Here is a 22,909-nt window from a genome sequence, read left to right as displayed (position 1 = left end):
TATTAGAAACATACAGATTAGATCCACAGCCAGAGACAGACAGACTAGGATACAAGAAAGATAAAGCACAGTACACATCTTGCGTGATGATGCCAACATTTCTAAAAGGCTGCTGTTGAAGACAGAGAACTGAAAAAAAGAGAAAAAAAATAATCTGTGGAACTAAAGCCCTTTGCAGGAGCAAAGCAACAGCCTGAGCAGACTCTGGGAATCAGATCTGAGGCAGAATTTGAGCAAAACCAGATGGAACAAGTGGAGAAGTCTGTGCATCTTTGTGCAATAGACAGTAAGAGTTAAAACAAAGTATTATGGAAGATAGGAAATTCTCTGCAACCTTGCCTAAATCAGTTAGACTAAGAAAGTTCCTTTTAAATTAAACAATGACCAAAATAAGACAACAGTACAAACACTGTCCTAGAGATCTTAAATGTGAAGACAAACAATTCAGGGGAAGGATTTCAAAACGTAAATATAGTGGCCCAGGACAATATGTGGCCGTGACTATTTAAATAACAACTCCAGGATGTTGAATTTTCAGAAGCATAGTCCATAAAATCTTATGCAACACTGACAGACAAGATTTTATTTCTTAATTTCACACCTTGCAGGAAAAGGGTTTTACATATCTGCTAGTTGCAGATTATGATCTTTCTGCACCACTTCAGAAATGAATTTTTTTGGTTCTAATATTCTAGAAAATGGGTAATCTCAATTTTGACAGTCACTTGGAAGGCACTGATAGGAAAGTATGACTGAATGATATTCATAGCTCTTTTTAACTACCAAATTGAAAAAAACCTCACTTAATCAAAAAATGGTTGTGGTTCATCACATTTCAATATCTTTTAGAGAAGGCTCTATTACATGCAGATTTTTTTTCTTGTGCAAGCAAAACTTTTGATTAGGGTCTGCATTTATTGACTTGTAGTGCATAAACTCATCTTTTAACATACAGTGAAAAACCATGCAATGGAAATGCCATTTGACACAGGTGATATTCTTTACCAGTCTCTAAATTGTCCAAGCAAAACTTAATTTGTGAAGTCTATTATTTACTTTTGAAATATTTCCAGCATTCAAGAAGTAAACGTGGTAGGCAGAAAAGCACAGACTAGACCTGATGCTTTTGTTACTAAAGACAATGAGTTCTGAATTATTCAAAGCTGTATTGCATTCACACTATTTGTAAATTGTTTCTTAAAGTATTAGTGATGGATGGAAGGAAAAAAGGGAACAACTGCAAGAAAAGGAAGAAAACGTCTTGAGATAGGACAAGGGGTAACGGTTTTAAACTAAAGGTTGAGAGATTTAGACAAGATATAAGGAAGATATTTTTTCGCTGAGGGTGATGAAACCCTGGCCCAGGTTGCCCAGAGAGCTGGTGGATGCCCCATCCCTGGAGACATCCCAGGCCAGGCTGGACGGGGCTCTGAGCAACCTGATGTGAGTGAAGATGTCCCTGCTCATGGCAAGGGGGCTCAACTAGGTGAGCTTTGAATGTCCTTTCCAACCCAAATTATTCTATGCTCCTATGACCTCAAGCCCAGAAAGTAACATAAGAGCACACAAATAATCAATTGGCAGCTTTCTCTAGTAGTAGTAGTAATAATAATAATACTACCACTACCACAAAGCTTTTAAACAAAAGATTAAGTCACTTGATAAGAAGCTATACTTTCAAATGCCAGTAAATGATAGGTGACAATAGAGACAGAAAGTCACAAAAGACAGTACACATGTGCTACAAATAATCATGTCATGACCAAAGCTATAAGAGAAATAGATAAAGCCTGCTCCTGCAGAAGGGTATTGTAAGCTTGTAAAAAAAAAAAAAAAAAAAAAAAAAATCAAATCAAATATACTAACTCATTGAAGAACGCTAAAAACAGTCTCTCCACATGGAAAACAATTGAAATGTGAAAATAATGAAAGGAATAATAAAAATTGAATTTAAATCCATAGGAAAATACTGAATATTTACAGCCATCTTGTCTCTGAAATGAATGAAGTCCAAATATACTTCAAGAATTGTAAAATACTTTTTAATAATGTCTTTTATCAATTCATATTTACTCAGGGGGATTACTGTTACAGAGTCAAAACAGTTGCTAATACTTGAACATATTCAAATCCAATGGCATGGAATTAGTCTCAGTGTGGTATTACTTTAAGGAAAAATGAATTTAGAGTACTATTAGTGAAGAATTCTTTAACTTTTTACATATTATTGAACATTTAATTGTATTTTACATTCATGGACCATTTTTTAAGAAACATGATGACAGCTTGAGACTCTGAGCAACAGATTGTGTGCCTTATGTTTGTTAGTTGAGTTGACATAAACCATATCTCCTGTTGACAGAAACGCTTGAAAATATTCATGGACTTCAGCATCCACCACAGAAAAACTCTGCAGTTATGGAAAGCACTGATAAAATCCCTTCCTGTACTTCAAAAACATCAGAATAGCAGCTATACTACAGTGTAAGGATCGAAAGAACAGAAGACAGTCAGACTTCTCTAAGTTCAAATGTATATTATTGCTTTTATTTTTTTGAAGCAGCAGATTAACTCTTGGACTGTAGAACACTGATCATCAAATTTTATTTTCTATTGTGGTTCTTTTGCTGTGTCAGTAGACACAGAAACATCTTGCACTTCATTATATAAATACATCCATATAGATATCTGACAATCTGCAATCCAATGTCATTTTTTTTCTTCTTTTAACACCTCAAACAAAAATGATTTGGATAAATTAATGTTTCACCTGCCCATGCTCATGCTATTTGCCAGCTCCCTTAAAAAAAGATCTTCTGTATAACATCCCTATATTTCCTAATTTAACAGAGGACAAGGCCTGATGATGTAAAAATTTAGAAGTAATTTACTAGGGCACCTGCCAATTTCTGATAGCAGAGATTTTATATGCTAACCACTCTCTGGGCTGCTGATAGTTTTTTTGCCAAAGACAAGCCAATCTGATAATGAGAAAAAATCCTTCCTAGTACCAAAATGGCAACTATCAGGATGCATATATCACAGTCTAATGTCAGGAGTAGAAAAGAGGGAACTGTTATTAAGGAGAGATTTTAAAAAGTCCATTATGATTATTTGATTTAGACCATGTTGCTCACATGCTCCCCTCTCAAATACAGTATAGCAGGGAATGAAGACTTGGTCAGTTACAAAATTCACAAAAACATGACTGTGACCTCAAAATATATTTCCAAATTATGTCATAGTACTATGAAATATAACTTGCTTGATATAACAAAGGACGGGAAAATTCAGTCTTCTATACTGGTAGACAGAAATGAAATGTCAGATAAAATTGTAAGAAAATGCTAAGAGAAATGCATTCCGTATAGATAATGCCAACGTTAAAAAGAAAACAGTGTAAACACTACACTGAAAGTTCATGTAATTTCCTTAATTTAGAACATACTCATATAAGGAAAAAGTGGAAAAATGGTTCAATACTATAAGCCCCATTCTCCATTATAAATGAAAGATGAAGAATAACTTTCTAGACCCAACACTTCTGAGGGCATTTTATGCTTTGTTTTGACATATCATTATTAAAAACTGTAACTGATTCTAAGATATTTTCTTCTCCCTGTACAGAGCATACTTCCTCCCCGAAACAGAGTCCATCACCCCTTAGACAGGGCACATATTGATACCAAGTTTCTAAAAAAAGAAAAACACATTTGAATAACTATCTGCACATGCCCAGACACTTCTATTTTAGTTCAGCTTGAGCAACAAGTAGGAAAGTAGGACAGTGCTTCAAAGTGCCTTCCTGAATCAGAAAGCCATTTATGGAAGATAGTTCTTATCGTAGCCTTTAATGTATGTACTCATGTTAATATCCTCTTTTTGTGCATTACCCACCATATCCTGTTCTTCCACGTACCACTCAACATTTCACCTTGGGCACTTCAAAGACAGTAATCAATTCTTTTCACAGAGTCTAAAAATTCTTCCAAGCTACGAGCAGACATTTCCATGTCTAAACTAATTTGAACAGACATCATTGTAAATAGAAGCAGGAAGAAAAATTTCCAAAACTGCGTCTGTTCAGAGCAAGTCTATTCATTTGGACCAGCATGGTGCTTCTGCTTGTGTGCACTTACAATGACTGACATTTAAGTGTTCATGTGATATTTGCCCCAGGATTTACTAGGAGTAAAGCGCAAAAAGCCCAAGCAAAAGATGTAGATGTCAGTTCCACAGAACTCTGAAGCATGGGCTTCACTCTCCCCACACAGAGCACAGTAATTCAGCAAGCATTAAAGTTTCAAACCGTTAAAAATCAATGGAACATAACAGTTTGTGGGGAGGTGGCAGGCACTTGGTGTTGTGCTGAGGAGCCAGGTCTAAAACTCTTCAATAGTCACAGAGTTTAAAGTGAGAAACTGTGCCTCGGGCTATACAGTGGAATCCCACTGGAAATAAACGATGAGGAAATAAGCAAGCACTAAAATACTGGTGTGCGAAACTATCATGTCTCTCAAAAGCTATACATCACATGCTGCACAAGTAGAAGACAGTGCAGAGCTACAATCTAGATGGGAAGCAAAACAGAGACATTAACCTTGTGCTGCACCTTAATAAATTAAAATTCTTCTAATCTAGGACTTGACAACTTAGCTGCAGAACCATGGTCACAAGACTGTTTTGCATCCATAACAGTTCCATGCAATACTCCAGTGAATCACACATACGTGTCAATATCCCTTGGGATAAGAACAAACTGCACAACTCACCACATAGCATAAATGTGCCTGTATATCTTTTTCTCCGACAATCACTAGTGATGAAAACAAAAATACATTTAAAGTAACTAAGAGCATTTAGAATTTGAAAATCTATTGTTTATCTGGTAGTAAGTTTGGACTCTTTGCTCAATGACTTTCAAAAAATACGAAAAACTCAATGGATAACTAAGTCTTGCAAAGCTGCAGAATGCATTTAATTCCACTGTCAGCTGTGCTAATAGGATGAAGGTTTATGCCTTAGGAAATATGCCTCCATTATAAAACTTAGCAAGTAAACCAGAATTTTATATATATATATATATATATATATATATGCATATAGTAAACTAGAAAAAACGAAGGGAAAAACTCTCAGTTTAAATCAACTTATGTAAGCCTACTCCCTTTCTACTGCCAAGAGAAATTATTTTTCTTCTCTCTCTCTCCCACAACAGCTTATGACAACTGGTTTGAATGGGACAGTAATAGCCAGAAAGCACAAGAGGCAGAAGACAGTAATTTCTTATCCCCCAATAACCTGCAGCTGACAACGTATACCCAGTTGAGCCTCTTGAGACACTACACAACTTCTTTATAGGTAATTCACCTCCAAAGAAAAGGTACAGAAAGCCTTGACATAATCAAAAGCACAAAGAAGATCAAGAAAGAACTAGCTCATACAGAAAATGGAGATAAAAGTTCAGGATAGAAAATAGGAGAAAAGTTTTGGTAAGCAGGAAAAAAATGTAATGAGAAAAGGAAAACGATGTGCAGTTGTTAAAGTGTTAGTGTAGGCCTAAATGAGAACAAGTAAAATAATTGGTACAAGGATAAAGCCATGCAAGTTCACCTAAGAGTTACTACAAAACTAGGCATGAGTAACCACATTCATTCTTTGTGTTGTCTTGGGAAGACAAAGAAAAGAAATGGAGGCAGCAGATATCCAACTAGGAAAGTAAAACTGACTACATTCTAAAAGGCATTTTTATTTTTTTAAGAACATTTAGAATGGTTTACTTTGTGTGTATAATATTTTAGTCCAGACCAAATCTGGAAGCAGAACTACAGGGAAGATGTTATGAGACATATTTTTAGAAAGAAATATTTTTATACTTGAAAAAGCTCTCAGGCACAGAAGTCTCTCATTAGATCTAAATTTCTTACAGCAAAGAAATTATTGCACTGAGCACATTTACACTAGACAGAGATTCAGCAAAGACAGATTAGAACCCATTTAGGTGTGTTATTGTTTCTGCTGTAGAAGGCTGGCAGCACTCCCTTTTTTGTTGTATTCATTTGTATCTAGAGGTCTAAGTGAGGTATTGTTTACTCATGTAAAAAAACAAATTATTCAAGGCAAACAAATGACAGAGGTATGTACCTGAGAATTTTACTGTCTACCCTTAATTCCCAACCAGAGGCTGTAGAAACTGAACATCTTAAAATCCAAGTATTTGGTAACAACAAAAGGTAGTTAAACAAAAGTCTTGATGTTTTTTGAGAAAACGTATAATGCATCAACTGTCCTTATAAATCACTACAAATTCTTATACTTTACAGTTATTCTAGAAATGATCTGCAAGTTTAAGTCCCAGAATCATTCAAGAAACACTGGAGTAATTCCTCAAAAAATGATTTAAAAGTTTTCCAGATACCTGCTGTGATGCATTTAAGTAGCTGCCTGTTTGCATTCCTCAGGTTGGAAGAGGAAACTGCAGTCTAATAGTGATTTTACATCAATAATGTCATTCACTTCAAGGAGTCCAACCCTCCAGTTTGCAGTTGTACTTGATAAAGAACAATTTAGTGACAGTTAAATTAGTTAGTCAATTATGTTAGTTAGTGAATTAGTCTAACTCTTTTTAATTACTAAGAACACAAGAAGAGAGACTAAAATTTGCAAAATACAAAAGCCCATAATTCTGAGGACCTAGAGGAAAAGCAAAGTTACAATAGGAATATAGTATGAAAGGCAAGGAAAAGTGCTCGGACCTAGAAATATCTGAATTATTGAAAAGAGAACCTGGGCTTTTCCCCTTTCTACAAACTGCAACTGTAAAGTTTACCTTATCATATAATCAAAGACTGACTGCAAAAATCTCAAGAATGGAAGTTGTTTTCCTTTGATATTGAGATAATATATTTTAACAACATCCTCTTGAATTTTCTAGATTTTATGCAACGCTAACACAAGCAGATGAGATCCTGATGTGTGCTACTTCTGCCACTGTACTATGCTATACTTCACTTTCCAACAGGTCCCATATGTTATAACTGCCTGAGTGTATGTCACCAAGACACATAGTTTGGATAAAGAATGCGGGATTTTAAGAAGTTAAGATTTCTCACACTAACAAAAGCTAAAATGCAACTCTACTTTTCTTTTATATGCTTTCAATATCTGTAAGATCAGACTTGAGTGTTCTGAAGCCTTCTTTTATCATCTCCATTATGGAATCCTGCTTTTTCCCAGTGGCAATAAACCACGTTCTCCATGGACAATTGCCAGAAAGCCTAGCCCACATTCCACCTGCCTACTTTTTAATGACTACGTCACATTCCTGGGCTCTTCTAAACATACTACTAGCATCTCAGAAAGTAATAAAACAAACATTAAAGCTATGTAAACTTTAAATCATTAGTAATTTTTCATTGTTATCCATCTCTCCAACAACAGCTATTTAAAATATACCAATTGATATGTAGAAAGGCATGTCTGAGTTTCTTTGTAAGGTGTACCTATGGAAGTAGATATGCAAGATATGACTGAGACAGTAACATGTCCCTAATCAGTTACATTCTAAAATAATAGGAGATTAAAAAAAAAAAAAAAAAAAAAAAAAAAACAAGATATATGAAAACTCACTTAGATGCTGATATATGAACCATGTAAATAAACTTCATTTAAAAAAAAAAAAAAATAAAAGCAGCTGAATTAGACAGTGTCTTGTGCACATTTATTCCCATACCTGAACTTCTGCCTTGGTACTGTATTGTCCAAACTGGACTCAAATTGATTCTATACTTTCCAAAACTAAACTTTCCTTTTAATATGACAAAAGTAACTTTCTTCCTCCCTTCCTTTTTCATCTATGAATACACACTTATGATTAAGTCACTAAGAATCCTTTTTCTTACTTCTGTCAGAAATCTGTACACAGCTGATAATTGCCAGTTACCAAGTTTGTGGATGGAAGAAAGAACTATTGCTTGCTAAGACAGTTACCACAGAACTTCTTAATCTTGATTATTTATTAATTGTTTAAAAGGATACTGCCTTGCAAATCCTATGGCTACAGGCAGTAAATACACTTTGTGCTAAAAGAGAAGTAAGAGAATGCACTGGCAGATTTAGAATCCTGATGTGTGCTTAAATACTTCAAAAGCAAAACATTATCGTAAGCAGTCATTTTCAGGAAAAATGAAGGCGCCCAATTCCATCAGAGTTCTGCAGTTTAAACAGACTGCCAGCCTTGCTGGGAAACAGCCTAGAAAGCACACTTATCAGTAAAGTACAAGGATCCCACTTTTTTTTTCCCCTGTGTTCCTTCAGTATACGAACATTATAGGATTGCCCAAATAGTGTTTTCTGTGCCCTGTAGGCTTTATATTCCAATGATCAGGAACTTTTCTGTTTTTAACATTAATTGATGTGCACTGTAAGATACAGAGAAACCAAAGGACAGGGGCATGCAGAAAAGGGAATGAAAAGTATAAGAGCACATCAATAGCCAGACCAGCTCTTTATATTTTACAACGATGATCAAGAGTACTGTAAATGCAAAACTGTGGCTCTCTATTAAATTCACTACTTTATTTTTCCTTCTGCATTTATAGTAGGAATATGCAATCTGTAATCAAAGATGACACTAGAGGTGCACATGTGCTTACAAATTATGTTGGCAGCCTTCTTCTTTGGCACTTGTTTTCCTTCTCAAAATGTTCCATGTTAAATTTTAATATCACAGTTTTTATATTGATGGTATTTCAGCTTTCTTGATTTTATCATAAATGTCATGAAATTGGCTTTTGCTTTTTATTTTCAGATTCTGAACTTGATGTTTTCCTTAGAACGGAAGTCATTTAGTCCTGTTGTTACCATCAATATTTTTAAGCTTTCCTATGCAGAGGCTGAAGGAGCCAGAAGATATGTAAAGAGTAGCAATGTATTTACGTCCCATGATTTTGAAGCCAATCTCATTTAAAGCCTAGTTAGGGGCTGTGAATATTCACTCTTATTGATTGACTATGACCATGCAAACTGACCAGGCCAAAGTTTTTCCATAAACTAATTCAGGCTATGTGTTATTTCAAAAACAAAGAAAAATAATCTTGTCTTGATTAAGGGCTTGGGGGAACTGACATGCAATGACACCTGTAATAGGCAAGACAACATCTTCATTAAAATAATTTTTAAAAAACCCACAACACACACAAACCCACACACCACAAACAAGCCAATCATGCCTTAACTGTGCAATTCACAAAATAGTGGAACCCAATTTCAGCCATTGGATCTTTTTAAATCTTTGGTAACTAGATTACAGTGCCAGGTTTAGTAATTAACTAGTTAATCAACTAATTAATCCTTTAATCATCTCTTGAATAAGCTAAGCAGACTGAGCTCTGTAGGCGTTTTTCAACCCTTTGATGAGTTCCTCTGACTCCCGTCTGAATCTACTGCATATTAGCAATATTTCTGCAACTAAAAACCCAAAATGAAGAAAAAACCTTGCAATTAGCTAATTAATATAAAATGAATTTTTTAATACTGACTTGAGAGCCCTGTGTTTGAATATTGCATGATCATACTTGCCTGTTTTCAACTGTGAGTCTAGGCTCTGGTTTTGCCTAGTAATTCTATAAAATAAAACAACCTGAAAATGAACAACAGGCATTTTCTAGAGAAATGGTGTTGTGCAGACACTTGCTTGTAAACCTATCAGTATCTACTGCCTGTACCCTTAGGCTGGGATTTAATTAACTTGTTATCACCCCTCCACATTACACAACTGAAGAAACGGGCAACAAAAAAATATAAGTGTACAGGCCTCTTCTTGGCAAGAATAACATTTCCAGACACTGTCAGTCTCCAAGCTGAGACTATCATGTCCATGTGTAAGGAAAATGTCAGCAAGAAAACAGATTTCAGCAGTTGGAATACATTTAAATGATAAAAAAAATGTTTTTCTCCAGCTGCATAAAGTGATGATTTTGGCTGGTTTGAATTAGACAAAATGAAAACAGGAATAATCCCAGAGCTCTGTCTTCCCCGTTCCTATGGGCAGACCCTGCATTAGTGGCCAGAATAAGATGCCACAAGCCCTTTTACTTGGGTCTTTAACTGTAATTAATCAGCATACAAAAATATATTCTATGCATTGTAGTACTACATATCATGTAACTGAAGGTCCTTTAGTTTTACTGCTCTCACTAACTACTCAGGTTAGTTTGCCTTTTCCAGAAAAGCATCATTGCCTGACCTCTTTGCAACCATACTGGGGTTTTTTTCCCCCTCCTTAACAATTCTGGAATGGACTATTTTACAGACAGGCTCTGTTACATAAATATTAGCACTTGCACACAAAAAAAAAAAATTGTTTGGTAGCTTTAGAAGTTTCAAGCACTTTCCAAATATTTTCAAAATAGAACATATTAATCATTTCACAATTGTTCAAATACTGTCTAGGAAGTTTTGCTATTTTGTAAACCCTAATTTAAGGCGCAACTGCACAATTTTTGGCTTCTCAAGATTCACAAGTCTGAATCATAACCTTGATGAGAAGCTGTCATATTAATTGCTTCTCTTACCAGCCCAACCTATCCAAATGAATTCTCCTTCCATTTGTGATTACACAATATCCTTGCATGAATTACCACAATTGCCAGCCTGGAATGTATTATGAAGAAAGCATTCAATGTATTTTTAGCTGTCTTTTAGTATAGTTAAAACAGGGAAGAAGAACCAGATGATGAAATTAGACAGCTCTCTACAGACCAAGGACAACCACATTGTAGACATTGTTCAGAAACTTTGGTGCTTTCTTATTTTTCTTTTATTACTGGCTTGAGAAAAATAAAGAGATGGGTGCTGCATAATCACAGTAAAATTGCAAAATTCTGCTGTCTAATCAGAGGGAACTGGCAAAAGGAAAATTAGTAAGCATGCATCTGAGTTCAGTTTGCATTCCACATTTTTAGACATAAGTCCATCACTCCTAACATCTAATGTAGCTATTTTGTTAATTCTATATGCTATCCAGCACCTATGACAAATAGCCAGGAGAGTAGAAATTTTCATGTAGTTCATTCCTCCTAAATATCATCCGAAAACTCTCAGCATTCGCGTATACAGTCATATACAGCTAGAATTATTCCCAGAAGCTTCAGAGCATAAATCTAGTAAAATATTCCCCTCCCATCTCCCCTGTATCTTTCACTTCTAGCTCTCAGAAAAAATAGACTGCAACTTGTGATGATGTGAGATCTGTTCAACTGAATTGGAGAGTCCAGAAAATAATTCATAAAAATAAATATATTCTGCCATAATCTATGTATTCTATGGCAGAATTCATGCAAGTTTAATAGGCAAATCATTGACCATATTGCATATTGCTAAATTGCCATAGAACAAAAGGTATTACAAAACTGTCATATTTTCACAACATTCTTCCACTTAAATATCAGTCTAATTGCAAACTGGAAAACACACACATAACAGGTAGTTAACCAACATCTCCATTTTAAAATCATGGAAGTTCCTAATTTATGTTTGGCCAGCGCAACGATGAAATAAAGCAGCTCTTTTCTTACCCTTGTTATACATATTGGTTGGTACTTGGACATCACTCAGACTGATGTTCACAGGCAAGTTATTGAAGTGGTCATTTGGCACTAGAATGAACTCCTTCCCCAGCTCCAGATAGTTTCCTTCTTCATCTCGTTCATTTATGAGCACAGCATTGAAGTATTCATACTGCAACAGAAACCCACATTCAGTATTCAGAATTTACATTCAGCATAAAAATGGAGTTTGAATATTTCTGTGTATCTATCAATCCATTGATTAATGTTTACATGTATCTCCAAGTAGAAGAGAAGAACAAGGCACCTTTATCATCTCTCATGTTCCCTCTATACTCCTAGTGCAGGTACATTTCTGAAACCAGATTTATCAATATATTTCAAGAAAATCCAATGTTACCTCAGATCTCTGGCTGCCCTGAAAATGTCAAGGGCAGTTCAACAAACATTCTGAACATAAAGAATGTATGTACTATTTTTAATACAAAGCCTTCTACATTTAAATAATTCCCTGGATAATTATTAGTGATGATGTCTCTGTTTAGCTTATTTCCATCAGTTCAAGCAGTGGTATCAGTGCTGGACTTTGGCCTTGACAAAATAAAAGTGGTTTTACTTCACAGGAATATTAACTAAAGCTGGTGTTGTTTACCCAATATGTACCGTCTGACATCTCTTAGAGAAAACTATTTGCTTTATGCTGAATTTTACACAGGTATGTCATAGTAGGTTTGTAAAATTATGCATACTTTAATATGGACACATAAACTTAGCAGTGACTTATTTTGAACAAGAAATTGTCTGTCTGTTACAGATTCCCGAGAAGTATTTGGCCTATTTTTTACAGAACTATAACTAGATAAGCAAAAGTAATTTAGATAAAAATACTGATTTCTTTATGACCTAGTTTAACCAGAAATTCTATCAAGCTTTGAAGACAACAAGCAACGAAGGCTACTTTTTAACCTCTTAAATAACCTCAACCCTTGGGAAATTTGTGATGCGTTTCTTAATTGAAAGAGACCAAAGTTTAGTGTGCTTGAAGAATTTCATTAATTTAAATCCAAGTCTCTGCCCTAACTATCCACTTGAGAGTAAATCAATATAAATATTTAGACATAAATCTATGCATTCATAGATCATAAATATCTATACAATCTGTAAAAGGATAAACATATTATACCATTTACAAAGCTAAAACAGACCAGCAAGTACAAAAACTTAAAAGGCTTTTTACAAGCACTGAAAAAAGAAAAGCACAGTAGTCTTTTGGTCTGGTGTTTTGGTTTGGTTTTGATTTTTTTTTTATTCTCCAGGAGCTACAGACAAAAAAATAAAATTAAAAAAGTAGATATATAATTTGTCTAAAGCTGTATTTTCATTAACTAATTAATTCCAAATGTTATTAGAATTATCCAACACCCATTTGGGGGATGGCACTGTTACAGATTTGATTCTTCTCATATCAAAACCAAAAGGATAAAGAAACGTGATCATTTCCAAGAAACATCAGTTCTGATTCTATTTGGGAAAAACCTTTTCTGTCCCTGCTTACTATCCAGGTTTATCACGAACCATTAACTGCATGGCGTGCCTGCCGCCCACATGTGACAGCAGTTATTTCAGTTCACCATTTCTGCAAAAGCCAGAGACAGTTGACAGAAGACTTAAAGCCCAACTCGTATTTCCCATCTTAGTGAGAAACAATATTCCTTCCAACATTAAGCCATACACTAATGACTGTTGTAAAATGCAATCCCACTCCAACTCCAAGCAAGGAAGAAGTAAGATGTGTAACTTTTCCATGATAGTATCTAAGTTGGTAAGAAAGGCTGACATTCCAACCCTGAGAGTACAGTGATACATAGCATCACATATTTCATGCCCCTTTCCTGCCAACCACCTTTCTCTTCGTGCCCCCTGGACAGCTAAGTTCCAGCAGGGTGAAGATTATTGTCTCATCTTGTTTCCAAATCACTTGTTTTCTTGTACTTAAAGACACAGTTCTGTTTTTTTGGTTTTTTTTTTTTTTTGTTGTTTGTTTGTTTGTTTGTTTGTTTGTTTTGGTTTTTTTTTTTTGTGTTGTTTTGTTGTTTTTTTTTTTAAACTGTTGAGCATGACATCTCATCCATCTGAAGCTCCAGACAAGCCATCATGTTGCTTTCATGACACTTCTTGGCTTTGCAGGTCTCATCAGTATTGTCACAGAGACATCAAAAAGGTTTTGGTTTTTGTTTTCTTGTTAACACCACCATTGAAAGCATTCACATACAAACTCCAAATTTTAACACAAAAGTTTTATTTACATATTACACTTTAAGCAAAAGTTACATTTCAGTATGCACCAAATACATTTGGGGATAAATGATTCTGTAGTAAGATACATAGGAATATAGTGTTTCCCTTTAATTGAATTTAAGTTATTGATCATGGAACAATTTCTACAATAATTCACAGACAGGCTTAGTGATTTCAGGGATGTAAGTCTACCTTGCCTATGGGTTTTAAAATACTCTGGAAATGGTAGGAAAAATGGACAAAACTCAAACAAAAATGTCAGAATATATATATGGCAATCACCTCTAAAAGAACATTATTTCCTTTCATACAGTGAGCTATTTTGTTTTTCAAAGGAGTTAATTAGTAGACATCCTCCTTCATCATGTTCTGTAAGTAGCAAGGTGAGCCACGTATTAAAATTGGCTATATTCTATATCAACGAAACAACTGATTTCACAATTAAGTGTATTTAGGACTGATTGTTTCTTTCCTTGATTTCGTATTCACTGATTTATTGGTCTGAGTTTGTATTTTCTCTTTTTAATACCAAAAATGTATATACAATATTATTTATGTGGGTTTTTTTGTTTGGTTTGTTTGTTTTTTTAAGGCAAATGGTAGCATAAAATAGTTATTATGGTATTACAGATAATTAATATTTTCCTGGTTTTTCTTTCTTTTTGATTTAGGGTGTTTGGTTTGTTGGGTGGATTTTGCCAGTGAGAAGCAAAAATAACATATTTAAGTCACTCCTCCAAGTTCTAAGGATTAAAAATCAGGTAATATATACAGCTCAAAAATATTCAAAAAGATCAGCATTTAAGCAGAGCTGGTACACATTGGCTTCTTTTGGGAACTCTCCTTCCAAGTAAACTATTGACTGTGACAGCTGAAAGGTGATAGAAGGAAAATTAAAAACAAAAATTGGAGAAAGAAATATGAAAGTAAATCCACCTGGAATTCTGACACTGCTTTCGAGATGATACCCAAGGGAAAGAGGATAACGTCCGGTTTGCTGACAACACAAATACTCTACCTGCTACGCTGCAAGAGAAAATCACTTCAGTTTAGTCTTGTCAATGAAGGTCGATCTTTGCTGTAACCTTAACTAGGTGAATTCTTAGTGTGCACACTATAACATGCCAAAAAGTTATTAGTGTAATAAATAACAAAATAATTATTCAGGTTGGGAGCACAGTCAGGCTCTACTGTGACTTGGCCAACAGATGAGTTTACACTGACCTTACATACAGACTTGCACGGTGAGTAATGAACTAGAGAAAAAACAATCAAAGGAAATCTCCTTCATGTAATCTATTATAAGCATCTCAAGATCTAAACATGAACTTGTATGCCTTTGTGCATTTAAATTTGGTCAAGTAAATATATTGGGCTTTGTTTGTTTCTACATTCCTTAACAGCATCTGCATAATTCCAAATGTTTGATCAACCATTTTGAAAGCCCCCACTGTATCATAATAAAGACTTAGGGGAATTTCATAAAAGTTCGAGGCAAATGGGAATCTCAGCTTTCATGTGACCCTAATGCATTTTAGTCTTGTGAAGAAAGCCTTCCCACTGCAAGCCAGTAGAAACTCAGCAGTACTGTGCTCAACAGAATGACTAGATGATCTCCAGAGGTCCCTTTCAACCACAACCATTCTGTGATTCTTCCTCAGCAAGGAGCTGATTGTATTTATATTTGAGACATCCCAAAGAATCATATTGCTAATAGTCTGCAGAACCCTGGGCTGCTTTAGCATACTGGTAGTACAGTAGACAGACTTCTGGGACTGTTAGGAGACTGATCACAAATTTGTTTTACAAATTCATTCAGGCTGAGTAGCAAAGGTAATATTTGTTTTAAAACACCGTAAGTCTCAGCCACAATATAAGAGTCTGTGCTGTACGATCTCTTAGGATGGCTGCCACAGACGTGTTAATGATGATAAAATTCATACAAAAGGTATCATAGAAAAATTGTGGGGAAGTGCAAGGTTTTTGGCATGCAATGTGAACCACAAGAGCAGGTTGCAGAGGAGAGCTGATCTGCAAGGCAAGAAGGAAACTCTGAAGCTATCTGTTCCAGTTTAGCCACTTATTTGGGTAAAATGCCTCAACTAAAGAAGCACCTTGATTACAATGGATACTTTGCTGAGACAAGACAGTAATTTAGATATAATACTGAAAAACACTGCACATGTGCCGCATAATTGCAGCACTGTACAAACTGTAGTAGATGAGTGACATTACTTCCATTACATTTATCTTATTGGTAACAAAGATCTTGTGATGCTTAATTTACCAAATATTTGTTAACATTGTAAACAGCATTTTTATTTAAATGTAAATATTTACTGTGCAATTTAAAAGAAACATAGATGCTGATGCATATTGTCTTTGCAACTTACAGAGCACTTGGCACATAAGAGTAAACACATCAATTGGTTTCATCTTATTTTAAAAGGAAGTATGTGTTTTAATGGTATGAAACAATGCAAGCTAAAATTTTAGTTTGATATATTTTTCCCATAGTATCAAAATTATTTTTACCAGGACAGCATTAAAGAAGTCCCATTCACAGAGCTATGAGGACTAGGAACATGTAAGAACACAAGGGGGGATGATTTGCACTAAAGGTTCAGCACTACAGCAATATTGGGGCTACACTGATCATTTTTAACTACATGATAACCATTTTCACAGTGTTTCCGCCGCCATACAACTCATCTAAAGACAAAGCTGGAGGTCCCTGGAAGACACTAAATCAAAGTAAGTTGATGGCATTTCCATTGAAAATCAAAGTACTAGAGCATCAGAGAGAAAATGAACAAGTAGCAAATAACATTGAAAATGAAGGACAAATTCAGCATTAAATAGCACAGACAGATAGAAAGGCACAATAACTTGAATATTTGTTGAAGTTTCAGTGAGATAAAAAAAAAACTAAAAATAAAAAAGGAAAAGTTTCTTTTCTCAAGACTTTGACAAGAAGGACACATCACTAAGAGGGCAGAAATTTTCATAATATATTTTAAAAAAAGAAAAATGTTTTCCACTCTGAGGGAGGCTTTCCTACTACAAAACACATTGACAACAGCCTCCACTCTGGTATTCGTGTGTTAACAAAGAGGCAGATGTCTGAATGCGTATTGGCTTTAAGGCTCAAAAAAGTCTCTTCTGACAGTTGTCCAGTGAGAAGAATTTATGTTTTGAAGCACGTGATTAAAGCTCTCATATTCAAGTGCTTAGTCTGATGTTTAGTGAGTAAGTATAAAAGGTCATAAAAACAAACTGCTTCAATTCAATAAAAACTGCTCTGAACTTCAAAAAGCTTTTAAAATTGAGAAAACTGGCACATCTTGTTGTGAGATACAATCTTCTGATTATTCCCTCAAAGTCCTTACTTACTCCTCTGCAGGAACTTCCAACACTTCCCCGCCCCTTTTCTTCATGTCTTTATTCAACAGCAGGGCTCAGAAAGCACCTGGGATCTGCAATGTTGTGATCAGTACCATTCTGAGTATGGAAGTAGCACAGAAATGTTACTTGCACCCTTACAAAAACCACTGCTGTTTTCTATACAACCAGATTAAGGTGACCTTTCCTCAGGCTATTCATTCCCTCCCAATATGATTACCCTATTAAAATTGTCTTAAAACAGGATAAATAAATGATACTTTATTACAGTATAAAATCAGTTATCCCAGCATGTAAATTGATAACACATCAAGGTCTCAGAGGTGTTGCAAGGATTAACTGATTCACTGAAAGTGGCAAGTAGTAAGTAATTATGATGGTTCATTTTAAATGATCCACTAAGAGAGTCACTTCAGGTCACGTGTTTCAGCTGAAGCCTCATTTTCTTTTACAGATAACTAAATTCAAAAATATCTATTTTTACATACAAAAGCTCTCAGATTCTTTTCTTTGTCACAAGGCTGAACAAAAACTAGTAAAAACAACAAGGAAAGAGAAAAGGTGTCCATAAGGGGCTTTCAGTTTGACATTTCAGACACCTGTATCACAAGCCTTACTGGAGATCTAATGTTTTTGCTGGTCTTGAAATGAAAGTGTGCAATATGTTCATTTTCATACACATAAAAAAACCTCCAGTGAATACTTTCTGCTAAAGAGGAAAACAAATCCTGACTCCGGTGGCACCGTAATTTCTCCCTTCTCCCGATGGATGGATGTTAACAAGGTAGCAGTTACACAAAGGAGTAAGTTCAGAGCCAGTTATCAGGCTCCTACAGAGCTGGAGGGAACCACAGAAATTTCTAGAGCAACTTGAATCAATAATTTCATGTCTTAAGTGAATCATCTCATAACCAGAATACAGCAATGGTAGAGTCTGTGCGTTTGTGCAGGTTGAGCATTTCAAAACCACATAATTACCACAAATACCAGAAACCCCATGTTCCAGGCAATGACGTGACACTTCTAATACTGTGAAACTATAAAAAGACAAAAATTCTCAACCTGGAAAACCTACCAATACAGCAGTGTGGCCCTTTGAGAAGGCTTATCATCGCCTGCACATACTGCGAGTGAGCACGACGGGAACACTTCTGGGGCTGGGGCAGCCCCTTCCCGGCTGCACCCCAGCCGAGGCTGAGCCCGCGCTGAGCCCCGTACCCTGTGCTGCTGCTCCCTCCTGACAGACACAGTGGAGAACTCAACACCTAAAGCTTCCAATTTAGAAATATACTAACAGAAGAGGCTCATTTTTCTCGCTAACAAACATGAGAGGTCTGTTGGGTATTATTTATACCACACTTTGGAAGAAGCAGCAATTAGCCTAAAACTTTTCACCCCAAAAGGACAAGCTTTGTGCAAGAGCAAAGAAAATAAGGGAAGATTAATAAGCACTTCTGAACTCTTGAGGATGTTAAAACATTTTTTGAACACATTTGTGTCAAGCTTGCCATTGCTTCCCTGCTACAGTAGTGGTGATCTGCCCTTTTCAGACTAGGAAAACTGAGATACAATGTTACACAGTAATAAATTAATACTTTTCAGAGCAGTGAAAGTTCTCACTATGCCTCATTTGCTTTTCAGATTAAAAGTAGTGTCCCGTGGATATGGGTATGACCAAAATGCAGATGCAAAATACCTAAAGCAAAACACATGCTGACAGGTTGTCAGGATGCCTGGGCTGGAGGGACTGCAACATTGCTGCAGCTTTGTGGAGCAGTTAAGATGCAAAAACACACACTGGAGAAGACTTTCAGCTACTCTTCTCTTTTAGAGTCTTAAAGACAGAAATATAAATGTAGTTTGATGTATAACACAAATAGCATCTTGGTTTTAAAATACCAAAAGCAAAAATCAAGTATGTGTGATTTTTACAAGGTTAACTACTGACTTCCACTGGCCATAAGGTTTGGCATATTTTAAACTTGAACAGCATTATGATGGTACTTGTCACATTTAAAAGGTGCATCAAGTGTAATTTAAAGTTTGTTGTGTTTATACCCTCAAAGTGTTTCTGAAAGGATTTGTCTGTCTCAAGCCAACAATCAATGCATTTCTTCCCTCTGAAGTCTACTAACTCAAATATTCCCAAAATCAGATTTATGGGGCTGACCTTTTTAAATGAATTGTATCGTTTGTATATCTTTATACATGCATAAAACCTGCAAGACTTTGCCTTATAATTAATACCATTTCCATTACTAGCTAAAACCACAGGACTCCTTCATTTCTCTTTAAACCCCTGTAGATCATATCAAGCTAGTGAACAAGCAGGATCAACAAATTCTACAAAATAATTCTGTAAAATAATATCCTGTAAAAGAAAATAGCAAAATTACAGAATCTCTTCAAAATCAATGCAGTAATATTTGCTAAAGTTTTCCATCTTACCATAACGTAACCAACTAATGGCATTAAAAAAAAAACAACACCTCTCCATACAGTTTAAAATGTGGTATAGAAATAGAAAAGCAAACCACTTCACAAATAGATAAGCTGAAAAGTTTTAAAGTGAAATCAGTGCAGTTCCATGCATGTTCAGCTCATCTGACACATTCAGGTTGATGACAACCTCAAGGCTGCTTCTAATTATCAGTGGAAAAGTATCTGACTTCTTTGTGCCTTTTTACAATCATATGCCCTAAGTGCCTCATTCCTACTTCCAAGCAGGAAGAAAAAATATTTCTCAAGCTCTGCATCTTCTTTGTCTCCCACGAGAAACAACTCTAACCCAGAGACTTCACAGTTTCAGGCATGCATTAATGCTGCTCTGTACTCAGTGAGCACTGGCCTATCTTCTCAATAAGAAATGCTCAGGGACAGTAGACAACCTGTATATAGTACTTTGCCGGGTTGGGGGTTAATAACTATCCCTAATAAAACAGAAAGTAACAGGCAGTTCATATCCAGCAGTCGATAACATTTAAACACTAACTGTGGCTCTGAATGATGAATTAAACATGTACTTTACCAGATATTTTTTCTTCATACCAACAGGGGATAATCAAAACAATTAAATACTGAAGAACTAGAACAGAACAAAATTTCATGGTGCTCACTGCAATCCAAGGTTTGTTTTGTTACTCCCAACCACCCACCACACACACAGGAGGTTAAATATTATTGACTACACAAAGGAAAGCAAAAGAACACGTGCAACATTATAGAATTTATTTGGGAGTAAAGTGAGAGTTAAGCAACTGAATGTATACAAATCCTCTTCAAATGATTAATGACTCTCTCATGCAATATAGCAATTTGGTCAGCCAAGCCCACAGTTGAAATAACAAGACCACAATGAAGACTTAATTTAATAAAAGAAACACATGTCTCCAGAGTCACCCAGCTTGGGAGGGTGGTGGGGGGAAGGACAAGGGCATCTATTTTATTCATAATATGCATCTGAAGCATTTAAAAAAATCTCAAAGAAAAAAAATAGTCATAAGAATAATTATCGTACAAAGGGAAGAGGGGAGAGAGAAAAATCCTAAACTTAAGACGATATTTTGCAAACTGTAGTTATGCGCTAATATACTGGAGTATACAAAGAACATACTTTTACATGTCATACTCTAAGTCTTTCCTTAATTTCATTCTACAAGCATGAGTCCTAGATATAGAAACTCAGAATGTGCATAAACCAGCTGAGTCAGATTTGCCTCAAATACTCACTGATATTTGGCCTGGGAGCCAGGCTAGTGAGGGAGGCAGCAGGGATGGAAAGAGGGGCAAGTTAAGAACTTGACTATTGCAAAATATCTATGTCTGTAAAATGAACACCTGCATGCTATTCAGTTCCTGAATTTGTGCAATAAGTGAGTGGTACAGTCCAAGAGTAAAAATAATGAAATTTAAAAATGTTCTCTTTATGTTTTCAACTTCTAACCATTTCACACATCAAGCAAGGACAGGCTAACAATAATAAATATAACAGTTGCAATAAAGGAACATGTTATATAAACTGAACTTGTCAGAGCAACATCGTGAAACTATCTAGTGTCTGTACAATTATTTCTTCACTATATTAAAAGTTTCGGATACTCATGAAAAAATTTACTAATGTGCCTACTAACCTGTAGACCGTGTTGCTATTGTACTCCTGCACATAACTTCAGAGTTACAGTTCAGAAACGTTACCATTTTCCCTGTTCTGCCTGTAATTTATGTAGCATTTTTATCTATTCTGAATTCAAACAGATAAACACTTTTAGAAAATACGATCAGGCAAATCAAGACAACCAAAGGAAAAAATCTAGTTTGAAACCATCTCGATGATGGGGTAGTTCTATGAAGTATCCACCCCACAATCCAGCTTGCTTCCCAGTTGTGTTTACAAGCATTAGAAGTGCAGGCTAAAGAGGTGGGAGAGATATCATCTTCCAAAGACTCTAAAGAATCCAAGAAACATTCCTTCAAAAGGGCCTTATGTGAAGGGGTCCACTGAGAACTAGAGAAGTCACTAGTGGACAGTGGTGAGTCCAGCCTGGGTACAGGATGTTCTGATGCATTTCGCTCAAGTCAGCAGGAAAGATCACACACGCAGAGGCCCCTCAGTCATCTAAACAAATTTAAAACCATTTTGCAGCTCTCTTTAGTTACTCTCTCTAAACATCCTAATTGCCTATTCCCCTACTCCCTTCCTGTCTATGGTAAAGAATAAATTGAAAACAACACGGCATGAGAGGGAATACAGTATCATTCAGTCACAAATGAGTCTGAGATGCTCATCTAGTAAAGAACATGAAGAGCCCTTCATTCCCACCAGATGTTTATCTGAGATTCTGTATCTTTTGTTACCAGAACATCATATGTTTAAGGACACACATACAGTTGTTAGGGTTTGGGGTTTTTGTTTGTTTGTTTGTTTTTTCTTAATTGCCACTATCCTCTTAGTGGAAAATGTGATATAGAGATATATAAATTCCCCTGCATGTGTCTACATTGAAAGAGAAGAGCTGAATGTAAAAGATTATATAAGTTGTTAATTATGATTTGCAGGAAAATCCTACATTGTTTTTAAACATTTATTGTAGAAACAAAGATTACTGCAAATGTAAGGTACTCCTCTATAGAAAACACTAATCAGTTTTGAATATGTTGGCTCTGAGCTTATTCCCACAGCTAAAGCAATATTCATCAAAATATAATAATGTTTTTAAATTGTTATTTTAATGTGTAATTACTATATTTAATGTATCTTACTTCCACGCTTGCTTCATTTCAAATCTGGGACAAAAGTGACATACAGTGTCAATAGCCTTCCCTGAAAAATACAGGTCATAAGCCATCTAACCACTCCAATTTGATGTTTTGAACACATGGCTTAACCAACAGGAGAAAGTATTTGAAATAATGAAAAATTTGTGAGGCTGACCCAGAGGTTATAAATTCAGGCTTCTCGGCCATAAGTTTACTACACAGATGACTTACTACATGTGGATTCCAAGGGAGAAATTACACTAGATATTGTTACACCAGCCTTCAACTGCCAGAAAAAGATACTCCCTCCTAAATAAGGTGCCATGAAAGCACTTCATTAAGCAACCAGCTTGTCATTAGCTATTTCATTGAAACTGTATATAGAG

At 35.6% G+C, this 22,909-nt stretch overlaps 1 protein-coding gene across 9 annotated transcripts in view; it reads right to left on the bottom strand.

Annotated features, from left to right (window-relative positions):
- Positions 1–22,909, bottom strand: part of CACNA2D3 (calcium voltage-gated channel auxiliary subunit alpha2delta 3) — a 458,229-nt gene that overhangs the window by 245,135 nt on the left and 190,185 nt on the right. For all 9 annotated transcript variants that reach the window (XR_010475065.1, XR_010475064.1, XM_065075322.1 and 6 more), the window contains one exon: positions 11,577–11,739. Coding sequence is in view for 7 of the 9 variants with exons in the window: in XM_065075322.1 (XP_064931394.1) it covers positions 11,577–11,739 (163 nt within the window). In the remaining 2 variants the exon portion in view is untranslated. The remainder of the gene's footprint in view (positions 1–11,576; positions 11,740–22,909) is intronic.

This window comes from Columba livia, chromosome 10 (assembly GCF_036013475.1).
Source record: "Columba livia isolate bColLiv1 breed racing homer chromosome 10, bColLiv1.pat.W.v2, whole genome shotgun sequence".
Taxonomy (NCBI): domain Eukaryota; kingdom Metazoa; phylum Chordata; class Aves; order Columbiformes; family Columbidae; genus Columba; species Columba livia.
The sequence above is the reverse complement of the archived record's forward strand: the minus strand, read 5'-3'. Positions and strand labels throughout refer to the sequence as shown.